The 12,129-nt window shown below is 45.9% G+C and overlaps 2 protein-coding genes across 6 annotated transcripts in view; one reads left to right on the top strand and one right to left on the bottom strand.

Annotated features, from left to right (window-relative positions):
• The window catches only part of JAML (junction adhesion molecule like), a 34,231-nt gene extending 26,062 nt beyond the window's left edge, over positions 1-8,169 (top strand). For 4 of the 5 annotated variants that reach the window (XM_508787.8, XM_003313331.7, XM_009424252.5 and 1 more), the window contains 4 exons: positions 1,504-1,642; positions 4,033-4,126; positions 5,303-5,389; positions 7,716-8,169. In XM_508787.8, the coding sequence (XP_508787.3) occupies positions 1,504-1,642; positions 4,033-4,126; positions 5,303-5,389; positions 7,716-7,808 (413 nt within the window). In that variant the 3' untranslated portion in view covers positions 7,809-8,169. Of the gene's footprint in view, positions 1-1,503; positions 1,643-4,032; positions 4,157-5,302; positions 5,390-7,715 lie in introns of those variants that run through there. The other variant, XM_063784564.1, reaches the window with a different exon arrangement.
• Positions 1-12,129, bottom strand: part of CD3E (CD3 epsilon subunit of T-cell receptor complex) — a 541,795-nt gene that overhangs the window by 117,096 nt on the left and 412,570 nt on the right. The gene's annotated exons all lie outside the window — the stretch shown is intronic.

Raw genomic sequence — 12,129 nt, 5'->3', positions numbered from 1 at the left:
GCACTGCATTCTGGCTTATTCTACCTCTACTCCAGCTTAGATCACCAATGGCACTGCAATTATCCATCCTCAGCCTTCTCTCCTTCAGTAGCATTTATATGCACTCTATGTTGGACACAGTTCCACACACACCCATGGATATACTTAGTCAACTCTACACAAGTTTTCCACAAATCCTTCATATGCAACATGTCTAACCTACCCCTGCACACCCCTCCTCAGCCCATCTCCCCAACCTCAGTTGTCTAACTAGATGCCTGGGGGTGTGCTTGATTCTTTCCCTTTCCTAGACCCCTAATCTAACAGGTCAGGTCAACAAGTCCTTGACTCCTACTACAGACTCTTGAAGTTGTCTTCCTTCCAGTCTGTCACTGCCGCCTTAGTTCTGGCTGTCTTCATCTCTGTCTTGAACTGTAGGCCTCTAACCAGTCTCTGCTTTCTCTCTCAGCCACTGCTCCTCATTCTTCACGCGGCTCTTGGTGCCATCTTTCTAAATCACATTAAGAACTTTCTCTTCCACTGCTAATAATCTTTCAATGTTTTTTTCATTGCCTGCAGAAAAATGCCAGATTCTTGGTTGAGATAGTCAAGGTCCTTCCTGACTTGGACCCTGTCATCTCTCCAGCGAAATTCTCCAGCACACCCACAGATGCCACTTTTGTGCCAGACCCATTGAACTCTTTCTAGTTTCTAAAATCATCATCCTGTCAGGCCTCCAGATCTCATGCAGAACATCCCCTCTGTCCTTCTCCATATTGTCTGCCCAACAAACTGGATGTTTCCTGTAAGTCTTAGGTTAAACTTTAGAACTTTTGCTGGCAAATTCTCACTTGCTGCATATAGAATTGGACACCCTTTTTTCTGTGCCCCTCTGTTCCCCATACAGACTTCTGTTGTAGCGCCTACAGCAGCCTGTGGTTTTCTGTTGACGTGTTTGTCTTCTTCCTTGGAAGCAGGGACCACACATCATCATTCATCTCTGAATCCCCTGTACCTAGTGCTGTCTGGCCCTGAGGAGGTGTTTGCTTTATGTATTTAGAAAGAACCATGCAGATGAGTAGAAGGTTCCATATGGGCAGAAGTACCTCCGGAGGCTTTACTTGGTATTGTCACTGTGGGGCTGAGTCTTGCGGCATGAGTTCTTTTGAAGACAACCACTTGCCCTAAGGAAGATCAGCAGCCTCTAAAATGCCTGTTATTTCTGGGTCACTTGTTAAGCCAAATTTTAGAATAGAATTGTTGATGTGAAAGGAAACTTTACTAGAGGTGAACTGCTAGCCTCTTCTCCCACCCACCTTAATCTACATCTTAGGGTAAACGAGGGGGTTAGACTTTGGTTCTCAATCTCATGGAGACAGTGTCCCTAGTGTCCAGATATGGGGTGGAATCTGGCCTTCCCCTCCGCTTCCTGGCCTGGCTGGTGCTACTTGGTATAGGGCTGTGGGGCTCTCAGCTCTTTGCCAAAGTATTGAGACCCTCTCCTTGCTTTTCTACTTTCCCAAGCACTGGTGACCCCGGCAGCCCTGAGGCCTCTGGTCTTGGGTGGTAATCAGCTGGTGATCATCGTGGGAATTGTCTGTGCCACAATCCTGCTGCTCCCTGTTCTGATATTGATCGTGAAGAAGACCTGTGGAAATAAGAGGTACAGGGCTGCCCCCACCCCTTGGGTTGGGAGGCTGGAGGTGCAAGGCTGCCTCTACCCCAAAGTAGAACAGGGTGATAGGGCCCTACTTATGCCATTCTCACAGAAGGGGGTATTTTTAAATGGAATCATCTGTGGTAACCCTGCCCACTTTGCTTACTGTGCCCGGGAAAAGAATTTAATATTCCTACGCTCTCCTCATTCACTTTGTTATTATGTAAAGACTACAAACTCCCTTAGAAATGGGGGCCTCAGTAGGGCATAATTCAGAGCATAAATCTTACACAAGAACTATCATGGTACCATTCACTGCCTAAAAGATGATTTTTAAATTATCCATACTGTATGTTCCGCATAGAAGCTAAGATCTTAAGGATTGCCAGTGGTTTTATCTAAAAGACCACATTATAATTATGAGATACGATCTTTAAATGGGTGCCCTCAGGTTCTAAATGAATTATTATTAAAAGGTGCTTTTGGCCGGGCACGGTGGCTCATGCCTGTAATCCCAGCACTTTGAGAGGCCAAGGCGGGCGGATCACGAGGTCAGGAGATCGAGACCATCCTTGCTAACACAGTGAAAAGCTGCCTTTACTAAAAATGCAAAAAATTAGCTGGACGTGGTGGCATGTGCCTGTAGTCCCAGCTACTTGGGAGGCTGAGGCAGGAGAATGGCGTGAACCTGGGAGGTGGAGCTTGCAGTGAGCCGAGATCACGCCACTGCACTCCAGCCTGGGTGACAGAGCGAGACTCTGTCTCAAAAAAAAAAAAAAAAAAATAATAATAATGATAATAATAATGTGCTTTTAAAGGCCTGAATTTCATCGATAGTTCTTCCAGGGTCTCAGAAGTGCCCAGATGCTCCAACAGGGACACTTGTGTTCCACTGGCTGTTGGCAGATCCATGTCCCTCAGTTTATCCAACTATTGATGGAGTATGCTTGTAGTGCAGATTGACTCCCTTGTTGAAATAGTGTCAGTGGGAAAGGGCCTCATGAATAGTCCTGACTTTTGAGTGTTCTTTCCCAGTGGGTCTTGGATCCTGCAGAAAACACTTGTGCCTGCTAAGTTTTCACTTGCACTCCCTAGGGCTTCTGATTTGGTTTTGAACTTGGCTGGCCTCTCTAAAGGTCTTTGCTCTGGGCATGCTCGGAGCACTGAGCTAGACAACCTGGATTCCACTCTCAGCTTAACTTCCCCTGTCGGGACCTCAGTTTCCAGCCAAAGGAAAGGTAGCACTTCCATGTCTAGTCGTTTATTCTAAAGAAATAATTAAATGGATATGCTGAGATTTGTGCAAAACTGCCGTCTTGCTTATAATTAAAAATAGGGATAATTGCCAGTGTCTGTCAGAAAGGCAACGATTCAGTGAACCAGTCAATGAAACACTCCAGATCCCTCTACGTAATGACATGGAAAGATATCCAAGGGGTAAAAATACAGAATTTATGGTATGACCTCATTTTTATAAAAGAGAAAATAATATGATGCTCACTCCAGCAGCATATGTACTAAGTACATTTTATGTGAGCTTATGCTTACACTGAGAGAGGCTTGGAAGGACAGTTGTAAAATGTGGGTAATTGTGTGGAATTTGAAGTGAAGGAGAAGGTGGATCCCATGGGGTGAGGGGTTGCAGGGAACTTCCACTTCCAACTGTCTACATTTCTGTATTATCTGAATTATTTGACAGTGAGAAGATACAACTTTAAAAGCAGAAAATACAATGAAAATATTTCCACTGAGACCAAAACATATGGTTTCTTTTCTAGCTTAAACCTTGAATTTTTTTTTTTTTTTTTTTTTTAGTTCTGCCTTAGGCCAAAATAGAAAAAAAGAAAGTATGTTCAGAAGGCAAATGGTCATGAGATCAAAGGCCAAGGGACCCCGACAGGGCAGGCGCAGAGCTCCTGCTTGGGGCTTGGGTCGGGTGTTTGTGGGGGTTATTCTGCTCCGCCCCCCGGAAAGGCCAGGAGCCCTTCGGATTGGCGTCTTGCTGAGCTCCTGCTGCCCCCTGCTGGTTTCGCGGCACTCCCTGGTCCTCAGAAATGTAGACAGGCTGGTCAAATGGAATCCCATCTCCCCTCTCTCTCTTCATTCACTTAAAATTACCTCTCCCATACGGACTGAAAGTGGCTTGAGTGATAACAGAGAAGTTGAAGCTGCTTTTCAGCCTAAATTACCTCCAGAACGGCTTCTTGTTCTTCATTAGAAGAGATGCGCTTCTCAGGTTTCCAGGTGAGCCGGGTAGCCCTGGCTGTAGGAGTCCAGAGAGAATAGTTCCTTCTCTGGTGTCTCTGTCTTCACAAAGCCAAGAGGGGATCTCATGTAGGGACCCTTGAATAAACCATGCCCGCTGGTTAATTCCACATGCTTTTCATGTCTTGCAGTTCAGTGAATTCTACAGTCTTGGTGAAGAACACGAAGAAGACTAATCCAGAGATAAAAGAAAAACCCTGCCATTTTGAAAGATGTGAAGAGGAGGTGAACACACGCTTCAGCCTAAAACACTAAGTAGATGCAGGCCTGGGCCGTTCTCATTCCTCCGGGAACCATATCTTACCCATTGTATGTCGCAGCTTGCAGGCCAGTGCTTGGCACAGAGCAGGGACTCAGGAAGCCTTTGTCACTAAAGTAAGAGCCTCTGCGGAGTACAGTGCATGGGGCCGGCTGGGCCAGCCCCGGGCAGCAGATCCTGGTATTGGGCTGAGGAAAGAGCACTGCGCTTGGAGTCAGAAAGATCTGCCACCTCCCTGAGTCTCATCAGCAAAATGAGGATAAGGATAAAGATATTATAGTTGCCCAGCCTGCTTGACGGGGTTGTTGTAAGGTTCACATAAGATGATGATATGCAAATGCTTTGTAATCTAGGAGGTGCTATTTGTCTAAAGTCTAATGGAGAATTATAATACATCCAGGAGTTAAGGAGTTCTAATGCTTAAAATGAAATAGTCTAAGATCTTAGCAAGAAAGGATTAAGAAGGACTTTTCTCTCCATATTGATTTTGTAATGGAGTTATAAATAATTGCTTCTAGAGACTGAGAAATGGATTGGTTTTCTTTAACTCCTATTCTTTCTTTTCTTTCTTTAATTTTTAAAAAACTCTTTGAATAGTTACCTTTCTCTATTTTGGGCTGTTTTTGTCCCAAGAGTAGGATTTTCTCCCAGTAGAGTGCAGTGGTCCAAGAATGGGCCACTGGATGATACTGCTTTACCAACAAGTGACAGGACCATGAACCTCACAGTTGTGAGCTTCAATGAGGGCTGGCCCTGCCACATAAATCCTCTGAGGGAGATGATGACAATTCACTGCTGATTAATGCCATTCTGCCTTTACTGTAATTAGAAGGAAATAACCCCAGAATACAAGGAATTTAGCAAGATAAGGAACCCCTGCTGCTACCTAAACATCCATCTAAACAAAGATGTGTGGCTTTTGAAGCAAAGAGTTTGGTTCTTAAGACTGTGTTCTTTGACAGTTAATTTTCAAGAAGACTGAAGACTGAATTATCATTGTTGAGAATTCTCTAGGTCTCAGTAACCCTCTGAACCAGCAGTTTGGGTGGTCGATGCCCAGCAAATAGGAGTGGGTGGCCTTTTCTCTGGTGTATAAGATTCATCTAATTTTTAGGAATTTGTGTACCATTTTCCCCCTCTAGAAACACATTTACTCCCCAATAATTGTACGGGAGGTGATCAAGGAAGAAGAACCAAGTGAAAAATCAGAGGCCACCTACATGACCATGGTGAGAATGATTCTGGCCCCAGCCGAGCCAGGTGTCAGAGGCTCAGGTGGTGGTGGTGGTGGGCGTGGCTGGGTTGCCCAAGGGAGGCTGCTGAGGGCGGTGATTTTTCTAAGTAGCAGAAAAGTCTGAGAAACTGAAGTTCTGCTGGGTAGAAGAGTGATATCAAACTTTCTTACCCAAGCTCAAGGATTAAAGGTTATCACCAGAGATTATTTATATTAGTGGTGAAAAGAAGTGAAGAGTGGCCTTTACTGGGGGCAGGGAGGATGTCTTTTGCCTCATCAGTTCAATCTAATAAAGAAAACACAGCCAGGTGTGGTGGCTCATGCCTGAAATCTTAGCACTTTGGGAGGCCGAGGTGGGCAGATTGCTTGAGGCCAGGAGTTCAAGACCAGCCTGGCCAATGTGGCAAAACCCCATCTCTACTAAAAATACAAAAATTAGCCAGGTGTGGAGATGCGTGCCGATAATCCCAGCTACTTGGGAGGCTGAGGCGCGAGAATTGCTTGGACCTGGGAGGCAGTGGTTACATGAGCCGAGATCCACCACTACACTCCAGCCTGGGAGACAGAGTAAGACTCTGTCTCAAAAAAAAAAAAAAAAAAAAAAAAATGCCGAGCATGGTGGTTCACACCTGTAATCCTAGCACTTTGGGAGGCTGAGGCAGGTGGATCACTTGAGGTCAGGAGTTCGAGACCAGCCTGGCCAACATGGTGAAACCCTGTCTTACTAAAAATACAAAAAAATTAGCCAGGCATGGTGGCGGGCACCTGTAATCCCAGCTACTTGGGAGGCTGAGGCAGGAGAATTGCTTGAACCTGGGAGGTGGAGGTTGCAGTGAGCTAAGATCGCGCCACTGCACTCCAGCCTGGGAAACGGAGCGAGACTCCTGTCTCAAAACAACAACAACAACAAAGAAAATAGGATAAATAGGATAAGATCCTTGGGCAAGTATTGTGTTGCTGTGAGTCGTTTTCCTTGCTATGAAAAGGTCAAAGTAGGGTTCTTCCAATGCTTAGATTTTGTTTCTTAACTTTGTGACTTATTATACCTTCTCATAATCTAACTGCCAGGCAGGCTGCATGCTGGATCTCATACAATATTTCGGAGTCTGATTCCTAATTTCCCTTTGCTTAGACTTCTGTAGCCCCTTAGAGAACTACAGTGCCTGGAAAAGGCACCTCGGGGCGTGCAGTGAGTGGGGGTAGGGACAAAAGGAGTGAGCTGGCGATGAGCACGGTGCTATTTGTAGACTAATTATAGGCACCCAGCCTATTAAGGAGCAGTGTTCTGTGGGTTTGGGAAGGCTGGCCTCCTCTGCTTGTGGAATGATGGGCTTTGTTTGTTCCTGTCGCACCAGCCCTGAGGACACATGACTCCCAGCTGATTGCAGCAGAGAGAGGTCTGCCAGGGAAGTGTCAGATCAGAGGCCTGGCCTGGATCCACCGAGTGAAACATTAACTCCACCCTGAAGTTGCAGCTGAATGGAATCATTTTCCCTCTGTATCTTTCTCCCATACTGTTATGTGATGCTGCAGTAACTTGCGAGGCCTCATCCTGGCTCCTGGAGACCTGCTGATACAGCTGCCTTGTGGCTACTGCTGAGTGGGTCACCAGCCAGGGTGGCACTGTTTGCAGAACGTCTCCGAGGTGGAGATGATGCAGGAGGAACAATTGTCTTCACAGCTAACTTCCCCAGGTTTAATGCTAGGCGATTATGGTTTTGATTCTGTTGAAAACACCATTCCTGTCCTCTTGATCTAGATCCAATAGAGTAAGAGGAGAGGCCTGAGCTGCAAACTCAAAGGCTGGCAGGGGCCAGTCAAGTTATTTTAAAATATGATGTGCCAAGTTAAATAAGGCTGTTGGTGAATTTGGGACTGCAGGCCACTTGTTTGAGACTGCATTTATAAAGATGTTCTCTGATAGGGAGCAGGGGTAACAAAGAGCCTTTGTTTTTTGTTGTTGAATTGATGAAATTCATGTAAATGTAGTGGCACCTTGCTCTTTTCCCTTTCTGAGGCTGTACACACAGAGGTTAAGATCACAAGCTGTGGAGTTAGACAGACCTGGGTCCAAATTCTAACTCTGTGTTGCAGCCAGATGGTCTTGGGCAGTAACTTGGCCTGTCTGAGCCTCAGTTTCCTTATCCTTAGAAAGGCAATAATAATACCTACCTCCTGGTGGTAAGGATCACATGAGATAATGCATATGAAATTCAGTACTGGGCCGGGCTCATGAGAAGAGCTCAATGAACAGCAGCTGCTATGATTATGGAACTACTTCTTACAAGCATGTTTTGTTTCTTTCTGCCCTTCCCCCACAGCACCCAGTTTGGCCTTCTCTGAGGTCAGATCGGAACAACTCACTTGAAAAAAAGTCAGGTGGGGGAATGCCAAAAACACAGCAAGCCTTTTGAGAAGAATGGAGAGTCCCTTCATCTCAGCAGCGGTGGAGACTCTCTCCTGTGTGTGTCCTGGGCCACTCTACCAGTGATTTCAGACTCCCGCTCTCCCAGCTGTCCTCCTGTCTCATTGTTTGGTCAATACACTGAAGATGGAGAATTTGGAGCCTGGCAGAGAGACTGGACAGCTCTGGAGGAACAGGCCTGCTGAGGGGAGGGGAGCATGGACTTGGCCTCTGGAGTGGGACACTGGCCCTGGGAACCAGGCTGAGCTGAGTGGCCTCAAACCCCCCATTGGATCAGACCCTCCTGTGGGCAGGGTTCTTAGTGGATGAGTTACTGGGAAGAATCAGAGATAAAAACCAACCCAAATCATTCTTCTGGCACATTATTTCTAAATAAGTGTTGTTTGTGGAAATCGTCCTATTTTTATGCCTCGGTTGAGGGGGCAAGTAAAGTCCTGGTGAGGAATTTACAGTTAGAAACTTTTGGAAAAACTGAAGTTCCTGGAGGAAAGCCAAACCGTGCTAACACACTAGAGGCTGGTTTTGGTCCTGGGAAAGGTTTGGGGTGAATGGGTTGGAAGTAGGGTATGAATACAGTTTTGGGATTTAACTCAGTGGTTCTTCATTCCTGCTGGTGGCTCCTTGCGGGGCCTCACCACATGCCTCCTAATTTGAAATTTCTGGGTGAAGTTTAGGCATTTGTCTTTCTTGATACTCATGGGTTGCCACAGTGGACAGCCACTGATTTAATTCTTGGTCTGAAATGTGCGGTTCCTATACTTTTAGTTGCTATTGTAAGATTTGATAAGGTTAGTCTTAAAAATCCTTTGGCGGGGGGCATCCAAATTGGTAATGAGGAAGTCAAACTGTCTCTGTTTGCTGATGACATAATCATAAACCTTGAAAACCCTAAAGACTCATCCAAAAAGCTCCTAGAACTGGTAAATGAATTCAGCAAAGTTTCAGGATACGTAATTAATGTATACAAATCAGTAGCTTTGCTGTACACCAATAGCAACCAAGCTGAGAATCAAATCAATAACTTAATCTCTTTTATAATAGCTGCAAAAAAAATTAAAATACTTAGGAATATACTTAACCAAGGAGGTGAAAGACCTCTGCAATGAAAACTACAAAATACTGCTGAAAGGAATCATAGACAGCACAAATGGAAACACATCCCATGCTCACGCATGGGTAGAATCAATATTGTGAAAATGACCATACTGCCTGTATTTAGTTTGTTTTCATGCTCCTGATAAAGACATACCCGAGACTGGGAAGAAAAAGAGGTTTAATTGGACTTACAGTTCCACATGGCTGCGGAGGTCTCAGAATCATGGCGGGAAGTGAAAGGCACTTCTTATACGGTGGTGGCAAGAGAAAATGAGGAAGATGCAAAAGTAGAAACCCCTGATAAAACCATCAAATCTCATGAGACTTATTCACTACCATGAGAACAGTATGGGGGAAACCACCTCAATGATTCAAATTATCTCCCACTGGGCCCCTCCCACAATATGTGGGAATTATGGGAGTATAATTTAAGATGGGCTGGGCGCGGTGGCTCCCACCTGTAATCCCAGCACTTTGGGAGGCCAAGGCAGGCGGATCACAAGGTCAGGAGATCGAGACTATGGTGAAACCCCATCTCTACTAAAAAAAATACAAAAAATTAGCCGGGCATGGTGGCGGGCGCCTGTAGTCCCAGCTACTCGGGAGGCTGAGGCAGGAGAATGGCATGAACCCAGAAGGCAGAGCTTGCAGTGAGCTGAGATTGCACCACTGCACTCCACACTGGGCAACAGAGCGAGACTCCATCTCAAAATAATAATAATAATAATAATACTTTAAGATGATATTTGGGTGGGGACACAGAACCAAACCATATCATTCCACCTCTGGCCCTTCCAAATCTCATGTCCTCACATTTCAAAACAAATCATGCCTTCCCAACAGCCCCCAAAAGTCTTAACTCATTTCAACATTAACCCAAAAGTCTACAGTCCAAAGTCTCATCTGAGACAAGGCAAGTCCCTTCCACCTATGAGCCTGTGAAATCAAAAGCAAGCTGGTTACTTCCAACATACAATGGGGGTAAAAGGTATTGGGTAAATACAGCCATTCCAAATGGGAGAAATTGGCCAAAACAAAGTGGTTACAGGGCCCATGCAAGTCTGAAATCCAGCAAGGCAGTCAAAATTTAGAGCTTCAAAAATGATCTCCTTTGACTCCAGGTCTCACATCCAGGTCACACTGATGCAAGAAGTGGGTTCCCATGGTCTTCGGCAGCTCCGCCCTGTGGCTTTGCAGGGTACAGCCTCCTTCCTGGCTGTTTTCATGGGCTGGCAGTGAGTGTCTGCAGCTTTTCCAGGTGAACGGTGCAAGCTGTTGGTGGATCTACCATTCTGGGGTCTGGAGGACGGTAGCCCTCTTCTCACAGCTCCACTAGGCAGTGCCCCAGTAGGGACTCTGTATGGGGGCTCTGATCTCACATTTCCCTTCTGCACTGCCCTAGCAGAGGTTCTCCATGAGGGCCCCGCCCCTGTAGCAAACTTTTGCCTGGGCATCCAGGCATTTCCACACATCTTCTAAAATCTAGGCAGAGGTTCCCAAACCCCAGTTCTTGACTTCTGCGCACTCGCAGGCTCAACACCACATGGAAGCTGCCAAAGCTTGGGACTTGCACCCTCTGAAGTCATGGCCTGAGCTCTATGGTGGCCCCTTTCAGCCATGGCTGGAGTGGCTGGGATGCAGGGCACCAAGTCCCTAGGCTGCACACAGCACGGGGACACTGGGCCTGGCCCATGAAACCATTTTCTCCTAGGCCTTCTGGCCTGTGATGGGAGGGGCTGCCGTGAAGACCTCTGACATGCCCTGGAGACATTTTCCCCATTGTCTTAGGGATTAACATTCAGCAACTTGTTACTTATGCAAATTTCTGCAGCCAGCTTAAATTTCTTCTCAGAAAATGGGTTTTTCTTTTCTATCACATTATCAGGCTGCAAATTTTCTGAACTTTTTATGCTCTGCTTCCCTTATAAAACTGAATGCCTTTAGCAGCAAGTCACCTCTTGAATGCTTTGCTGCTTAGAAATTTCTTCTGCCAGATACCCTAAATCACCTCTCTTCAGTTCAAAGTTCCACAAATCTCTAGGGCAGGGGCAAAATGCCACCAGTCTGTTTGCTAAAACATAACAAGAGTCACCTTTGCTCCAGTTCCCAACAAGTTCCTCATCTCCATCTGAGACCACCTCAGCCTGGACCTTATTGTCTATATTGTTATCAGGCTTTTGCTCAAAGCCATTCAGCAAGTCTCTAGGAAGTTCCAAACTTTCCCACATTTTCCTGTCTTCTTCTGAGCCCTCCAAACTGTTGCCACCTCTGCCTGTTACCCAGTTCCAAAGTACCTTCCACATTTTCAGGTATCTTTTCAGCAGTGCCCCACTCAATGGGTACCAGTTTACTGTATTAGTTGGTTTTCTTTCTTTTTTTTTTTTGAGACGGAGTCTTGCTCTGTCACCCAGGCTGGAGTGCAGTAGCGTGATCTCGGCTCACTGCAAGCTCCGCCTCCTGGGTTCATGTCATTCTCCTGCCTCAGCCTCCCGAGTAGGTGGGACTACAGGTGTGCGCCACCATGCCTGGCTAATTTTTTGTATTCTTAGTAGAGACGGGCTTTCACCACGTAAGCCAGGTTGGACTTGATCTCCTGACCTTGTGATCCACTCTCCTTGGCCTCCCAAAGTACTGGGATTACAGGCGTGAGCCACCGTGCCCGGCCATTAGTTCGTTTTCACACTGCTGATAAAGACATACCCGAGACTGGGAAGAAAAATTGGACCTACAGTTCCACATGGCTGGGGAGGCCTCTGAATCATGATGGGAGGCAAAAGGCACTTCTTACATGGGGGCAGCAAGAGAAAATGAGGAAGATGCAAGAGCAGAAACCCCTGATAAAACCATCAGATCTCATGAAACTTATTCACTACCATGAGAAGAGTATGAGGGAAACTGCCCCCACGATTCAAATCGTCTTTCACTGGGTCCCTCATGCAACATGTGGGAATTATGGGAGTACAATTCAAGATGAGATTTGGATGGGACACAGAGTCAAACAATACCACTGCCAAAAGCAATCTACAAATTCAATGCAACTCCCATCAAAATACCTCCACCATTCTTCACAGAAATAGAAAAAACTATCCCAAAATTCAAATGGAACCAAAAAACAGCTTGCATAGCCAAAGCAAGATTAAGCAAAAAGAGCAAATCTGGAGGCATTACATTCCCCAACTTCAAACTATACTATAAAGCCAGTCATCAAAACAGCA

The sequence above is a fragment of the Pan troglodytes genome, chromosome 9, assembly GCF_028858775.2.
Source record: "Pan troglodytes isolate AG18354 chromosome 9, NHGRI_mPanTro3-v2.0_pri, whole genome shotgun sequence".
Lineage (NCBI taxonomy): Eukaryota > Metazoa > Chordata > Mammalia > Primates > Hominidae > Pan > Pan troglodytes.
Note: the sequence above shows the minus strand (reverse complement) of the source record. Positions and strands in the feature narration are given on the sequence as shown.